The sequence below is a fragment of the Drosophila bipectinata genome, chromosome 2L (genome assembly GCF_030179905.1).
Source record: "Drosophila bipectinata strain 14024-0381.07 chromosome 2L, DbipHiC1v2, whole genome shotgun sequence".
NCBI lineage: Eukaryota > Metazoa > Arthropoda > Insecta > Diptera > Drosophilidae > Drosophila > Drosophila bipectinata.
The window spans coordinates 18,829,884-18,846,805 of record NC_091736.1 but is presented as its reverse complement, the minus strand read 5'-3'; the positions used below and the strand labels follow the sequence as shown (position 1 = coordinate 18,846,805).

The 16,922-nt window shown below is 41.2% G+C and overlaps 2 protein-coding genes and 1 long non-coding RNA gene across 5 annotated transcripts; 2 read left to right on the top strand and 1 right to left on the bottom strand.

Annotated features, from left to right (window-relative positions):
- Nucleotides 1-52: 52 nt before the first annotated feature.
- On the bottom strand, nt 53-13,987 carry LOC108132315 (uncharacterized). Of its 3 annotated transcripts, none has more exons than XM_017251689.2 (8): nt 13,924-13,987; nt 10,347-10,967; nt 3,170-3,512; nt 2,240-2,643; nt 2,035-2,156; nt 1,153-1,268; nt 981-1,098; nt 53-926 (listed from the first exon to the last, which is right to left on the bottom strand). In XM_017251689.2, exons 2-8 carry the CDS (start codon nt 10,621-10,623, stop codon nt 453-455), a joined length of 1,854 nt encoding a protein of 617 aa, XP_017107178.2. In that variant the 5' UTR covers nt 10,624-10,967; nt 13,924-13,987; the 3' UTR covers nt 53-452. The 3 variants fall into 3 exon arrangements, with proteins under 3 accessions (XP_017107178.2, XP_017107177.2, XP_017107179.2); XM_017251688.2 differs by having other exon boundaries at nt 10,347-10,950; XM_017251690.3 differs by having other exon boundaries at nt 10,347-10,914; nt 13,924-13,978.
- Nucleotides 5,788-7,115, top strand: Grl36b (Gustatory receptor-like 36b). The gene is made up of 3 exons (XM_070276862.1): nt 5,788-6,192; nt 6,430-6,850; nt 6,912-7,115. Exons 1-3 carry the CDS (start codon nt 5,858-5,860, stop codon nt 7,113-7,115), a joined length of 960 nt encoding a protein of 319 aa, XP_070132963.1. The 5' UTR covers nt 5,788-5,857.
- On the top strand, nt 9,133-10,238 carry LOC138925948 (uncharacterized). Its single transcript, XR_011442211.1, has 3 exons — nt 9,133-9,349; nt 9,407-10,004; nt 10,067-10,238. It is a non-coding gene; the product is annotated as an uncharacterized lncRNA (long non-coding RNA).
- Nucleotides 13,988-16,922: the final 2,935 nt, after the last annotated feature.

Genomic DNA, 16,922 nt, shown 5'->3' with positions numbered 1-16,922 from the left:
CCATTAGGATAGGTGTCTCATATATACGCCCTATATGTCGTTGCTGTTGCTGTTAAAGTGTTTCGATTTGGATTCGTTTTATTTAAACTTAAAATGTACACAAGTAACTATAAACTAGACTACAGAAATGCTTTAAAAATTAGCCCAGAACTATACAAAATCGCTTATAGCGCCGCCCACTCATTCTCCGTCAACTCTCACTCAACCCGCAGATCAGTTGCAAAAAAAATGATACATATTTTTAATATATCGCTCCTCGATCGGGAGGATAGTTCAAGCGATCGAACCTAAACTCGTCAAGTTTCGAAAATAATGTTCAACTTGGGGTATCCACTACTGAGAACTGAGACTGTATCCCTCCCCTAGATACTAGAATTCAAAACGTTCCGCTTGAGCTACTTTCACTGTCGGGACTCGGGGCTCGGGTCCCAGGACACGACCCATTCCGCTGTCTACTTGGGCAACTCGTAGATCTGGACGGGCAGCGCCTTGGGCGTGATGATCTCATCCTCGAAGTCCTCGTCGTCGCCGTGGATGGCGTAGTCTCCGCCGTTGTGCTCCCCCTCGAACTCGTTGGGCACTATTTCCACGTCGCTGGGCCGCGAGGTGCTCCGGGATCCTCCGCCGCCAGAGTCGCTGCCGTGCCGGTTGGATCTCGTCTTGGTCGACTTGCTGACAAAATCGCGCAGCATGTGCGAGTACAGGATGTCGTCCAGGTAGTACATGGTGCCCAGGTTGTAGACAAACACCTCGCTCTCCGTGATCTGGGCGTTGTTCACGCTCGTGTAGTTGCTTCCCGGGTTGCGGGTGATCTTTATGTGTCCTCCACCGATCGTCTCGAACACCTCATTGTCGCGCAAATCCCGGTTGTAGAGCCGACCCTTGACAAAGTGATTCAGTAGCATCTTGACACCGCGTTGTGAGCCCTTCAAAATTTAATTTTCAGCAAAACTTTCAGTATTTTCCGATTTTGTACTTACCATAACCTCATCGGAGAGTCGGTCAAAGCCCAGCTTTTCAAAGGCTCGATCTTCCGGCACAAAGAAGGTGTAGTTGGCACCGGAAATATGGGGGGCAATCTCAGCATTGTTTAGATATCTAAGGGGGATATATAATCAAATCTCTGGTTATCCAAAAAAGTATTTTAAAAACCTGGTTATCTGTGAGAACCGCGGATCTCTCTCAAGAGCCAAGAACGAGTGGGACAGGAACTGGGCTCCAAACCAAGGGAATGCCAGCAACGGAGGAGTCTCCTTGTCCTTGTGCATCTGTTATGGAAAGAAGTACGACATATAAATAAATAATCAAAAAAACAAACAAATTTTTATTTATTTTCCAGGGGACTCCCTTGGATTTTAAAGATAAAATGGCGCCATATGTGTCTCAGAACGATTTATATGACTTTTCCAATTTTCATCCATTCCTTGAACGGAATACCTTAATTCACTCAATTAAGTAATAAATCAATACGAATCAATTCTTCCGGTGAAGAATTGGGGAAGAAATAGCCATCATAGTGGACCCTATAGGGGAAAACCCCATTTTCAAGGGATCCCATCACGAAAATGGTTAAAAAATCTAAAAAATATTTTCTAAAATCTAATCTAAAAAAATATAAATCACAAGATTTGGATGCAGAATGATGGAGAATCGATCTAGAAATCGTTTAAGGTCTCCGCTTGAGAATCGGTTAAGAATTGGGGAAGATACAGCCATCACAGTGGACCCTATAGGGGAAAACCCTATTTTCAAGCTATTCCCTCACGAAAATGGACAAAAAATCTAAAATATATTTTGTCACAGGATTTTGATGCAGAATGGTGGAGAATCGATCTAGAAATCGTTTAAGGTACTCCGCTTGAGAATCGGTTAAGAATTGGGGAAAATATAGCCATCACTGTTTGCCTTATAGGGGTCTATATCGTATATATGCTGAATAACTGCTCAGTATTTCAATCAGAGATTCGTTGAAACTATGAGGAAACTCAAACCTTTCCTTGAAAATAAAAGAGGATTGTGGGGCGTTGGACTTACCTGATGCAACTTGGAGACCACTGCTTCCGTGACAAAGAGCACCTCGGAGATGATAAACACCTGATTGCCGTTCGAGAGCTGGTAGTCGGACATAATGGTCACATTATTCACCGTGGGCGTAGCTGTGGAACAGAGATGGGAGGAAGTACCACATGCCGATGTCATAAATTGAGTTTTGGAATGTAATTTATGCTTCGCCACTTACGCTGGCCATGGAAGACGACATCCTCCCCGCCGAGGGAGTGGACGACCACCTCGTCCATGTTCCGGACGTCGGCGAGCCGTAGGGGGCGCTGCATGGGGAGGAAGTGGTTGCGGAGCACCGACTCCGTGAACTCCGGCACGCTGAACGGATAGAAGCCCCAGTCGATGGGGTGCCAGCGCTGGAAGGCGTTGTCAGACGGAATCAGGACCGTGTACGCGTTGTCGTCCATTATCCGGGTCAGATTGCTCTTGGAGAGAAAGTGCTGAAAGACCTTTGTCCCTGTCTTCATGTTGCCTAGGAAGGACATCAGCGGACTGGCCTTTGACTCCTTGATGACGGGCTCCACCTTGGCGTGGGCATTCGTGATGTTCGGCTGCTCCAGCGGCTGGGGGTCGTTGTAGCGACTGTGTAGTACACAGAAAAGAATCAGTAACTACGTTTTGGAATTTGTGGATTATAGAGAGTCAATATTGCCCAATACCCACTCTAGATGGGAGAAACTTTCAAGGAGATGGTAATGATGATGGCACTTGGTGGCGAGATTATGACCATAGATTGGGCTAGAGACACGCCGAGCGACCTCGGTCGAAAGTGGGGAACAGGAAAGCCACAAAGTGGGGGCGGGAGTGTGCGCGAAAAGTTGGACCAGCAGAAACTTTCCTTTCCGCCTGATAAATTTCGCATGAGTGCACTTTTGACCGCATACGAACTAGGACTAACAACTTGGCAAGCCTCTACAGTGGTTTTACATAATTTTTAATACAAATTAGTAAAGGTTTTCTTTATTTTAATCCCCATTTTAAAGTATTAAAATAAGGACAACAAACGGGTTATTTGAATTGGAGCATTTGGATACTTTATCTTAAAACCACTTTCGTCAATTCACCCCATTGTGAAGCGATTTTGGTGTCCTTAGTCCTTAGTACTCACTTGTTCGTTTCCTGTATGTTCCGCTTGGAGTAGGGCGACTTCCTATCGCCCAAATAACCATCGATTGCAATGGCCATCAGGTTCTCATTGATACGCAGCTTATAGAGTATTTGCTGCCCATTGAGTAGCCAAACATTGTTGTGGGATTTTTCCAATTTACGGAAAACGATTTTGTGTCCGTTCCCATTGCCGAAGGACTCCTCCTCCTCCTTGCTGTTGCCCACTCCGCTGTAGCTATCATAGATTTTTCCGGGCACCAAGTGCTCCAACATGAACTCCTTCAGTCGCGGCTTCTCGATGCTCCGGACATCGATTTTGGGCACAATCAGAGTGTACGGAATGTCTGCGGTCGGAGTGTCCAGATAGCCACATGCAAAGATAGATGGATTGATACATTTGTTAGTACGTGTGTGGTATGCATGGCAGTGTGGTAACAGAGGGGGGAATTGCTCACTTAAAAATGTAAACTGTTTTCGTTCATTTACGGCTAAGTGCTGGCACTCGGCTCTCCTGTATCCCCTACCTGTCTGCATGCTAATCAAGTAATTAACGCGGGCCTAGTCGCTTTTTTCCTGGGCGTGTAGTCTGGGGAATTTCGTGGTACTAATTAAATTTTTTTATTATGCTGCCCGCATGAGAAGGTGTGTCAGAAGGCATTTTTTATATGCCCTACCAGATATATAACCCAGCAAATTATACCTGAAAGCAAGTACGCTACTCTCTATAGTAAATATACACCCGAAAAGGGTCACTTTTTGGTAAACTCTTAACTTAAACTCTAACTGGTAACATTTACCTTGCAACTTTGTTGCCAAAATATAGTCTTTTAACTGAATCTTATGGACTACGGTTGATGCTTTTGTGCCTATTCGTTCATCAACTGCAACATAGCTTGATAACATATTAATATCAATAATTACATTTATAACCATAACTTATATCAGTGGCTTTCACACCCGTTCTCCCCCTCTTTTAGGTGCATCAAGTACTTTTGTTTATGATCAACATTTCGACAGCTGAATGAAGTAATTTATCAAAGTCACACGTATCCATTTTGCATTTTCGGAGTTGACGAGCTGTCTCTTATTTCCTGGGAGTCAGTTGCGCCATGTCCTGTCTAACGAGGGTTCTGCAGGTGTTGCAAGTGTTGACAACGCTCTCCGGTTGCAACATCTACCAATATATAGAAAGCGAGCGGCGCCCGTTCCAACTGAACCAGAATCTGTATAGGATAGTGGGGGCGCTGCACAGATTTTGGCTAGGACCCTGGCTAATTTTTATGTTTCTTCGTCATTTGATAAATCTTCTGTTGGATTTCCTCGTGGGATTATCGGAGTATTCCGCCAACAACAAGATTTCTGTGAATTTAGTGTATAAAGTGGAAAACGTCGCCATAATGTATCAGAACTTCATCATCAGCGTGGCAATATACTATAATTACAGGTCTCTCATTCCACAATCTAATTGAAATTCTAATCAAATATTATATTAATCCTTTTTAGATGTCGTATTGATCGGTTAAAACTAATGCTCGATGAGTTCTGTAGGATGTACCACCAATATTCGCAGATCTGCGGCCAGAAAGTCAAAATAAATTGGTTGCATACACTTCTACCGACCATACGAATGATCAATTGTAGTGTATTGCCTTTAACATATCCAATGATTGTAAATTTTGGCCAACTCAAATTTTTAATGGAGATTTCGGCATTACTTTTCCTGTGCATCCAGCCCCTTTTGCTTTCTCTGGTGGCCAATATGGGCTTTTTGATAATATATTGTTTCTACGGAATTGACTATAAAACTAGTCCTGGAAAAGAAGTCCTACTCTTTAGTTTTTATAGAAACCTGATAAAGCTGAGACAAGACTTTGATAAATTTTTCAGGCCCTTTGTCTGGGCTGGTTTTCTAGAGTGTTTTACGGTTTTTGCTACCGCTTATCATATGGAACTCTACGACCAGCATTTAGTTCATAAATTTTTTAAAAACCTATTACTGATTTCACTATGGCCTTTGAACTTTTTTTATATTACCACATCTATCAGTGAAATGGAGAGAAAGGTTGGCCGCTTAAGGTTTAACTCTAGACCACAACGTCAGGTTAGAGATCATTTATCCTTAATGTTTTAGTAGTAATAATGTATTTCCTTAAAATCATTCCAGCACCAATTGTTTTGGCTTTACAGACAAGTAATGATTATAGCAGTGGATAAAAATATATTTAACGTGTTTCGTCCAGATCGGAAGATGCTTCTAGAGATGTTGAGCCTCGGATGGGTCATAGCCATGTTTACTAATAGTCTTTTGGTTAACAGCAAAGCCGGAAAGATCCTTTGAATGGTGTGAATTAAATCAAGACATATTAGTAAAGCTTTTATGAAGTTATAAAACTATTTGGCAGAATGTTTCCAATTTTATTTGTTATAAATTCACGACTGTTTTTACGTACCTATAATTATTGGTTTTTCAATTAATTCCCATCATACCATTTATAACCATAACACCTCTGAATGACTTTCCCATTCGGTTCCCCCTCCACTGGATGCATCAAGTGCTTTTTGTTATGATCAACACTTCGACAGCTGAACGAAGTCATTTATCAACGTCGCACATTTTCACTCTGCCAAATTTTGGAGTTTTCCGAGCTGTCTCTTGGGTGTTTTTTTGTTCCTGGGAGTCAGTTGCGTCATGTCCTGTCTAACGAGCGTTCTGCAGCTGTTGCAAGTGCTGACAACGCTCTCGGGTTGCAACATCTTCCAATTCGTCAAAGGAGAGCGGCACCAGTTCGCGATGAACCGGAAGCTCTATAAGCTGGTGGGAGTGCTGCACCGATTCTGGCTGAGGCCCTGGCTGTTTCTAATGCTGTTCTATTATTTATTGAACATCCTGTGGGAGTTTCTTTTGGGATTATCGGACTACTCCCCCAACAGCATGAAGTCTCTGAACCTAGCGTATAAAGTGGCCATGGCCGCCACTCTTAACCAGAACTTTATCATTACCCTGGCCATATACTATAACTACAGGTCTTTAATTATGTAAAATTGTTAAGAAACTACACTCAACTCTAAGCAAGTCCTTTACAGATATCGCACAGATCGGCTGCAACTTGTGCTAAACCAGTTCGCGTGGATGTATCAACAATATTTCCTAATCTGTGGCCAGAACGTCTCAGTAAATTGGTTCTTCACAATTTTACCAACAATAAGAATGATTGTAGCAAGTGTGATGCCCCTAGGAAGTACGTCACTTGTGAAATTCAGACAAATTTCAAGTTTAGTGCGGTTTTCGATATTGCTATTTGTGTGCATTCAGCCGCTTCTTCTGTCTCTGGTGGCCACTTTAGGGGTTTTAATTGTTTATGGATTTTACGGCATCCAGGAAAAAAAAGTTTCCAGAAGAAAGCTGTTAATGTTCGGCTTCTACAGAAACCTCATAAAGCTAAGACAAGACTTTGACCATCTGATTAGGCCCTTCGTTTGGGCGGCTTTGTTGGAGAGCTGCGTCCTTTTCGCGAGCTCTTTTCATATACAACTCTACGATCAGTCATCGGCTTATAAGTTTTTCAAGAACCTACTACTGAGCTCACTGTGGCCTTTGGGATTTTTTTACATCACGACATCTATCAGTGAAGCGGAGAAAAAGATTGGCCGGTTTAGAGCCAACTTTAGGCCACAGCGTCAGGTGAGATCCTATTTCTTATAAACAATATCAGGTTCTGAATCCCCTTATCTACAATTTCCAGCACCAATGGTTTTGGCTTTACCGGCAAGTAATGTATATGGCAGTGGATAAAAACAAACTCAATGTCTTTCGTCTGAATCGGAGAACACTTCTGGAAATGTTGAGTCTTGGATGGGTTTTAGCGATGTTTACAAACAGTATTATGGTTAATAGTAAAGCCGGGATAGAGCACTTGAAAAATATAAATAAAGTAAAGACAAATTGAGGTACTGTACTATATATAAAGATTTTGAGATAATTGGTAATACACTCCAGACTGTTTTGTTCTAACTGATTTTGGAATTTATAGAAAAAACAAACTAATGTTGGCTTTTCAATGAATACCCATAATACCATTTATAAGCAAAACACTTACTTTGCGCCCCTTCTGTTGCATGCATTAAGTATTTTTTGTTTATGATCAACATTTGGACAGCTGAGCGAAGTCATTTATCAACATCACGCATTTCCATTTTGGCCTTTTTTGGAGTTTTCCGAGACAACTCTTAGCTGTTTTTGTTTTTCCTGGGAGCCAGTTGCGCCATGTCCTGTCTAACGAGCGTTTTGCAGCTGTTGCAAGTTCTGACAACGCTCTCGGGTTGCAACATCTACTATTACGTAAAAGGCAAGCGGCGCCCGTTCCAGCTAAATCAGAATCTTTTTATAATAGTGGGAGCTCTGCACCGATTCTGGCTAATACCCTGGCTAATTCTGATGCTATTCCGTAATCTATCGAATCTCATGTTGGAGTTCCTCATGGGACTGTCGGAGTATTCCCCCAAGAGCATGATTTCTTTGGATGTGATGTATAAAGTGGAAAGAGCCGTGATATTGTATCAGAACTTTATCATCACCATCGCAATATACTATAATTACAGGTTTATAATTTCACAGTCTCATTGAAAGTTTAATCAATTTTTCAATAATTCCTTTTTAGATATCGCTCTGATCGTTTGAAACTTGTGCTCAATGAGTTCCATAGGATGTACCGGCAATATTTCCACATCTGCGGTCAGAAAGTGAAAATAAATTGGTCTTATGCACTTTTACCAACAATACGGATGATCAGTGCAAGTGTTATACCTTTAACAAGTCCCAAGATTGTGAAATTCGGGAAAGTCGCAGTTTTTATGAAGATTTCGACCTTACTCTTTGTTTGCATTCAGCCCCTACTTCTGTCTCTTTTGGCCAACTTGGGTGTTTTGACAATTTATTCTTTTTACGCAATTGAGTACAAAACTGATCCTAAAAAAAGGTTCTTACTCTTTAGTTTTCATAGAAACCTGATAAAGCTGAGACAGGACTTTGATCTATTTCTCAGGCCATTTATCTGGTCTGGATTACTAGAGTGTTTCATGATCTTCGCTGGCTCTTTTCATATGGAACTCTACGACCAGCATTTAGCTTATCATTTTCTAAAGAACTTATTACTGACTTCATTATGGCCTCTGAGCTTTTTTTATATAACGACATCTATCCATGAAAGGGAGAGAAAGTTTGGCCGCTTAAGATTTAACTCCAGGCCACAACGTCAGGTAAGAGATCATACACCCGAACTATTCAAGAGGTTTCCAGACCTTTCCTTTCATTATTTGCAGCACCAGTTGTTTTGGCTTTACCGACAGGTAATGTTCAATGCAGTGGACAAAAATAAGTTGAATGTCTTTTGCCTGAACCGGAAAACCCTTTTGGAAATGTTGAGTCTCGGGTGGGGCCTAGCCATGTTTACAAATGGTCTTATGGTTAATAGTAAAGCCGGGATAGAGCACTTGAAAAATATAAATAAAATAAAGACAAATTGAGGTGCTGTACTATATATAAAGATTTTGACATAATTGGTAATACACTCCACACTGTTTTGTTGTAACCAATTTTGGAATTTTTAGAAAAAAAACCAACTGTTATTGGTTTTTCAATGAATACCCACAATACCATTTAAAAGCACCACACTTACTTAGCCACTTGCGCCCCCCTCTTTTGCATGCATTAAGTATTTTTTGTTTATGATCAACATTTGGACAGATAGCGAAGCCATTTATCAACATCACGCATTTCCGTTTTGGCCATTTTCGGAGTTTTTCGAGACAACTCTTAGCTGTTTTTTTTCCTGGGAGTCAGTTTCGCCATGTCCTGTCTAACGAGCGTTTTGCAGCTGTTGCAAGTTCTGACAACGCTCTCGGGTTGCAACATCTACTATTACGTAGAAAGCAAGCGGCGCCCGTTCCAGCTAAATCAGAATCTTTATATAATAGTGGGAGCGCTGCACCGATTCTGGCTAATACCCTGGCTAATTCTGATGCTATTCCGTAATCTATCGAATCTCATGTTGGAGTTCCTCATGGGACTGTCGGAGTATTCCCCCAAAAGCATGATTTCTTTGTATGTGATGTATAAAGTGGAAATAGCCGTGATATTGTATCAAAACACTATCATCACGGTCGCAATATACTATAATTACAGGTCTCTAATTCCACAATTTCATTGAAACTCCAAACAAATAAAATTTGACCTTTTTAGATATCGCTCTGATCGTTTGAAACTTGTGCTCAATGAGTTCCATAGGATGTACCGGCAATATTTTCACATCTGCGGCCAGAAAGTGAAAATAAATTGGTTTTATGTAGTTTTACCAACAATACGGATGATCGTTGCAAGTGTTATACCTTTAACAAGTCCCAAGATTGTGAAATTCGGAAAAGTCGCAGTTTTTATGAAGATTTCGATATTACTCTTTGTTTGCATTCAGCCCTTTCTTCTGTCTCTGTTGGCCAATTTGGGTGTTTTGATAATTTATTCTTTTTACGGAATAGAGTACAAAATTGATCCTAGAAAAAGGTTCTTACTCTTTAGTTTTCATAGAAACCTGATCCAGCTGAGACAAAACTTTGATATATTTCTCAGGCCCTTTGTCTGGGCTGGTTTACTAGAGTGTTTCATGATTTTCGCTGGCTCATTCCATATGGAACTCTACTACCACCATTTAGCCTATCATTTTTTAAAGAATTTTTTACTGACTTCACTTTGGCCTCTGAGCTTTTTTTATATAACAACATCTATCCATGATATAGAAAAAAAGTTTGGCGGCTTAAGACATAACTCCAAGCCACAACGTAAGGTGAGGATCATACACCCGAACTATACAAGAGGTTTCCAGACCTTTCCTTTCATTATTTGCAGCACCAGTTGTTTTGGCTTTACCGACAGGTAATGTTCAATGCAGTGGACAAAAATAAGTTGAATGTCTTTCGCCTGAACCGAAAAACCTTTCTGGAAATGCTGAGTCTTGGGTGGAGCTTAGCCATGTTTACAAATGGCGTCTTGGTTAATAACATTGCCGGAATAGAGCACTTTAAAGGTACAAACAAAAATAAGAAAGCTGATATGCTTTTTAAAAAGAAATAAAATTTGAAAATGTTTAAAATTTTTTTTAAAGCTGAACACACTGTTTTTTACTTACCCGATTTTGGCTTATAGCCGTACAATTCGAGGACGGGAAACCCATCGTCGATGAACCGGTAGACCGGCTGCCACTTTTCGTCCTCCTGCTGGCTGCGTGACAGGCTGCCCAAGTCGGGGAGCACTTTGCTCTCAATCAGCTTGGCATTCTTCAGACTGGCATCGATTCCGGTTGGCGATGTTGCAGCTGCGTCTGTGGCAGCTGCAGCAGCAATTTGGAGCACCAGCGACAGCAACACCAATGTTGCCAGCGGCACTTGCAACATTTTGCGCGACATTCGGGTTTTGGGCTGCTCGCTTTGATTTTGTTTGATTTTCTTGATGTTGTGTGCTTTTGTTTTGCAGCTCTTGTTGTTCGTTAGCGAATTGGGGAAATATTTTTAATTGCTAGCAGCTAGCACTTTTGGAGAGTTTGTCGGTTTGTTTGAGGTTGTTATTTTCTTCGAGTTGTTGCCACTTGTTTCCCAGTTGTTGGGCTGTTCAGTTCTGCTTCAGTTTTTGCTTGTGTTTTTTGATAGTTTTACGGTACCACGAGTTTATTCATTTTTCTGTTGAGTTTGTGTGCTTGTCTTTGGTGAAGAGAAGCTTTACATAATTGTCAAGAGCTGAGGAGGAGAAGGGGCTGGTTTTGATTAGTTTGCAAACTTTAAAACCTATTGAAATTCCAGGCGTTGCCTGCGCGACTTAATGCGGGTATTCGAGTGTTTTGTATGCAAATCGCATCGCATTTTTCGTCTTCTATAAATACATAGGCAGTATAAGTATATTGAATAGATTCTGCCGGCCTGAGTTCATCACGACGGGATTTGCATTTGCAGTCTTTTCCCGGGGAAAAGCCCACCCAAAAGGGCGGTTACCATCGAAATGGGATGCAAATCAGCCGATGTATATCGGGAATAGCTTCGTTTTGCGCATTTCTAGTCGAGGTATATGGTTTCGAGTCGTTTTGCACACAAATCGTGGCTGGACAATAAACCATAATGTGCGACAATTTGTTTATTTGCTGACCTCTGGGCGCGGATCTGATCGCATACAAGGCTGTTCGCCCAGCGGCATGTGCACCCACACAGACGGAGATACAGATACGGATAAGAGCTACATTTACTGTGTGAAGAAAGTAAATTATTTTCAATTGAAGCTGACAAACTAGATGGCCAGCTACGGCGTAAATAAATCCAGCACTCGGATAAAAGAAACCTGTAACAAACACTTTGCGACCAAAAGAAGAGCTTCCAATTTATACTTTTCCACCGAATCCGGAAACTGGGCACTGTGTGTGTGGTTTTGCACCTTTGGTGCGCTTTTAGCGACCTGATTTGCTGCGATTCCCGCTTCGATTTATACTGACAGTTCCCAAGGTGGCCGGGTCCCCTCGGACCTGGATTAAAAGACCTGGGAATGGAGATCACAAAAGGTTTGGCAGGTGCCCAGTGGAAAATGGAACGACGAAGGCTTTGTGAAAGCCTCGGTCTCTGGAGGATAACCTGCTTTATACCCTGTAATCAGTCTTAATGCAAAGAGGGCCTCCTATTTTGACACTAACTGAAGTTAGTCCTTTTAAATATAAACTCCAACCAATCTCAGCATTCAACAATCCATGCAAATTGTTCCCCCCTCTACTCCGATGAAAAACAATTTCCATCACATTCGAATTCCCTGTGCATTTGCCACTGGGCATTTATCACTTATCACAAACGCTCATTATTCATGATTATGCTTTGGCTTTTGTGCAAAATTGTGCAACTACCGCCGCAGTCCCGGCTCCCATGGACTTCTGGCGGGCTGTCTGGTCTGTCACTGGTTTCCCATTATGGCGGAACTCCCCTCCATCTGTCCCAGTCCCAGTCCCAGTCCCGTTCCCATTTCAAAATTATACACATAGGGAAATGGTATGGTTATAAAATGGTAAAAGAACTATAATATGGAATCCTAGAACTTTAATACTGATAGTAAAGTTTTCCTATATTTCAAAGCATTTCTCAACGCTACGAAGATTGTTCTCAGTGTAATGTCTCCAGCCTCCAGACTGGCAGCAATTGCTGTGATTGTGCTGACGAGGTTTTGTGGCCGAGCTTCAGCATCAGCATCTGAGAGCCTGAAGCGGCGACTGACTTTCCGACCGACTGCTGCACTATATATAGTACCGACTATATAGTATATATATACCCGTAAGTAAATGTTGTCTTGCCCTGTTACAACTTTGTATTTTTGGCTTCTTTTCGAGCCGCATTGTGTGAGTGCGAGTGCTTGTGTGCTTTTTAATGAGAGTCTCGTGCAGGCCTCCTTCGTTGTGGGGAGCCGACATTATTGTAATTGATATTATTGTCATGCGGCAGGTTTATTTATACAGCCAGTCGGCTTTTTAATAAGCATCGTTCGGGCCTATGCTGCTGCATTTTATATGACGCTCCGAATGGGCATTCAGTTACATTTTTATGACGTTTAAATTCCGCATTTTATTGGAGCCTTTTTGTGGGCTCTCATAAATATGCAAGTGGGTCTTGCAATACACTTTGTGGAAAAAGTAAGAGTTGCAGTTATCGGAATCAGCTTCAATCAGCTTCAGTTTATAATTGAATGCTCATCTGACGGGCTGACAGCTGAACTTTCCGTCAAGTCTGATGAACTATTTAGAAAATTACCCATCGAAAGGTGAACTTAAACGACTAGTAATTGCCGTCTCTGGAATAGTTTTCCGGGTATTCTGGGCGCCTTAAACACGAGCTTCCCTGGCTCACTTTTTAATTACTTTTCCATGTGAAGCTTGCCAAGTTTTGCCCAGCTCGTCCTGTTTTATTTTTTGCGAGCAGGTAGCATTCTTGTGTGATTAAGAAATTCTTGGGAAACAATTCTCCGGGACGGAGCTGGGAGCACGGGGAAAAGCCGGTAAGTCCGGTGGAGCACACACTTGTTATGCAGTGCGGAAAATTAAACGTCGGTTGCCCGAATTTGTGTATCCGAAAACAGGAAAACAACGCAGTCGGTCGGATGTTTGTAGTTTGTAGTACTACTACTACTGCTAGTACTACTACTACTACTACTAGTAGTTGTATCGGAATACTACAACACAACAAGAAGAGCAACAGCAGCAACAGAAACATCCGCAGGAACAGCAACATCACAAGCAGCAGCAGCAACAATAAACAGAGAGCCAGAGTCCAGAGTGCAAACCAATTGAAATTAATTTGCATAATATAAATCTGGACATTCAGCAATAGAATGGAACAGAATCCGCTTTCCCTCCACCGGCCCTAGCCACCTCTACCGCCACGCCCCCGCGATGCACAAGCCGCTAATTCTGGGATTATTCACAGTTTATTGCACTTAGTTTTCTTGCACAAAAAGTTCTTTCTCTGCGCCACTTTCCCCCACCGGACACCGGACCGACACTTTTCACTTTGTCCGATGCCTTTATATTTTCTATTTTCCATTTTCCGCTTTCCCTGTTTTTAGTAGTCACTCATTTTCGTGGGGAATTTGAATTTGAATTTAAATTGGATTAGTTTTGTGTTTTTTAGTGGTCTCTTTGATAAGTTCTTGCTGGCTTTTCCTTTATTTCTGCTTTCACTAGAATTTACTTTCCGCTCTACGTAGCAGGCGCGGTGCCTCGGCAAATGTTGCGTCTGTTGTGCCGGAAAATTGACGACGAATTGAGAGCTTTCGCTTCAGTCGGTGCTTTAGGGCTCCTTGGCGGTGGTTCAGGGTTGCCAGGTTTTCTAAGGGAAAATTGTACTAGAGGAAATGCATGTACAGCTAACCAATTCAATAGTCTGAAGCCATTTTTTCAGTAAATACTCTTTATTAATTTATTTATTGGGTCTTTGGTATGACAACGGTAGCTAAGACAGGTTTTAATAAATATTAGTAGCTTTTTACAGAGAAAAGCTTATAAGCTCAAGCTTTCAAGAAATTGTCTCGTCAAGTTCAGACACAAACCAAGTTCAGATATTACGTATACGTATAAATATACGTAGAAACTATTTTTAAAATTTGTGAAAATTTTAAACCTTGTCCCAATGAATATTCCTATTTAATTCTTTTGATTTTATAAATCTTAAGGTTTTCAAATAAAATTTAATTTTATAAACACATTCTATTACTATAATATATAAATATTTAGTTATACCAGTGTGAAATAAATTACAAGGTTTTATTAAAAAACAAACACTACATTTTCTTCAATAACAAATTAATCAAGTATACGCCCCGTACACGCACCCATATTAAATCGGGATAACAAGACATTAACACATGGAACAGCACTTGAATGGCAATTATTAACACATTAACAGGTCGCTACATGCCGGATTTATTTGCACAATTCATAATTATAATGTGCAGGCATCATTGGTAGGCGACACGTGACAGTAAAAACAATATAAATAATAAAATACGCGCCAGCAATTTGTTTACGGTCCGCAAACACAAAAACATTGAATGCGTAATGTATAAAAATAAAGAACACCATACGCCGGCGGATGGTGTCGATACAACAACACTATTAAATGTCAAATTAATTTTCATGCTATTAAATGCAGCAAGTACTGCTAAAGTAAATAAACACAGTTGAGTAAAACAAATAGAGAACAATCAAACGCAAGGACACGACTTGGCCCAGAATCAAAGCGGCCAATTCAAGGTTTCGCAAACAAAGAGATGCGAAAACAGGACTCGGGCCAAATGAAAGCAAAACACAGACCCGGGCAAAAAAATGTGCATAAATATGCGACTGGATTAAAGTCTTAGGAGTCGTCTGAAGAGTGCACACATGGTCGGACTGTGAAAACGAATAAATATGGCTATACAATTTATCCAGACGGAGTCCTGGAGTGGAAGCCCATAGAGCGGAGGCTGCTCTTTTATTTGGCAACATGTATTTACATAGATTTACATTGAAAACACTTTAAGGCCCGGCCAATCAACGCTGGCAGTGGCAGCAGAGCAGGGCCGAGTCCTGGAGGCTCTGCTAGCTTAGCCCAATTGTCCTGGCCCGAAAAATGGTTAAATGACATGAAAGACCGATGCCCCTTGGCCCGAAAACAAAAGTGCAACGAGGTCGTCCAACACACACATAATGGCAGCAACACCACAGATTCACACGCATTCAAGCAAACTTTGTGGTTAAAACTAAAGTGGCCTTTTTAGCATTCAACAAATAAAAAAAAGGGCCAAAAGAAGTATAGAAATGTGGCTGGGACAAAAGTGTCCAAAAAGTTGCCTTCTCATCTGCATTTGGCCACAGTTTTCGTTTTTCAGCTTCTTTTATTTTGTTGGCCTCTTTTTTAATATTTCAACACAATTTCTGCATTGCAATGGCAATGGATTTTGGCCAACAGGAGGAGCGGCCCGACCGGAGGACTTTGTGGTAATTTATGCATGCTGTTTGCCTTCTCTTGACTCCTGGCTTTGCTGGTCTAGAATAAATAAGAGATGTCAGAAAAATGCTTTGACAAGCTCGTTACTTTGCTTATAAACTCTATTTACGGCCAGGAAGTAACAGTGAAAGTTTTTAAAAATTGGAAATAAAACTAACCAATATATATCTATTTTTTTATCGAGTTGGGAAAAGGCACAGTAACACAGTAACTCACGGCACTTTCGGCAGCTTGATCCTTAGTTGGCTCAGCTCTGAGCGCCCTCCCGGTCGGTCTTAACTAAAATTATCACCAGCCAGCCGGGCTTCAAGGCCTCATGGCCTGGCCAATTGCGAAGCATAGTCAGTCAGGGGCTTATCACTGAATTGGCAGTTAGACTTAATTGAATATTCAAATGGGTGCTGGCAAGGACTCGGCCTGATGAACCACTTTCCCAGCTCGGCTTTAATTCCATTGAAAACATTTTGCAACAATTTTAATACATTTAAATTCTCTTAAATTATGCCTTTTAATTGAAAGCAGTGTTATTTTTATTAATGTGGTCACACTTTGTAGTCGGGTGGTAATTTAATTATACATTGCGTTTGCATATGCAAAAAATAGGCGCTTAAGTACGGAATATTTACATAAATAATTAACATAAATTTGCCATGAAAAAGAGCCGACAATCTTTTCAATAAAAAGCAATAAAGAAAAAATTAAATTTAAATATGGGATTTTGTTTTTCATATATGGTGCATTTCTTTGGGGATTAGGCGACTTAAATTGTTTCCCTTTCTGGAGTCCATTTATGAGGAAAATGTTTTGGGAGCAGAGTCATGTATTTGATTACATTTTCCCACTCCTCGGATGAGATTTCCTTTTTGCAGAGAGTCCTTGCTGAGTGGCATAATGAAAAGCGTTCAAGTGAAATTTACTTAAACAAATTCTAAGACACATTTCCCCAGGCAGTGAGGCAGTCGGGCAGTCAAGACAGTGGCCATAAGAAATGCAGCATTCAAATGTTGTGACTTCCCCAGTGAAGCTTAGAATTCTCGGGCTCGGATGCCGCTGCAACCAAACATTTTATTGGCATTTCACTTGCCTCGGCACTGAGTCTCTCATTTGTGTTCTTTTTTCCGCCGGCTTGTTTAAACTCTGAATAATGGAGACTCGAAGCTCGCCTGTGCAAATTCAATGATTTAAATATTTAAAAAAGCGAG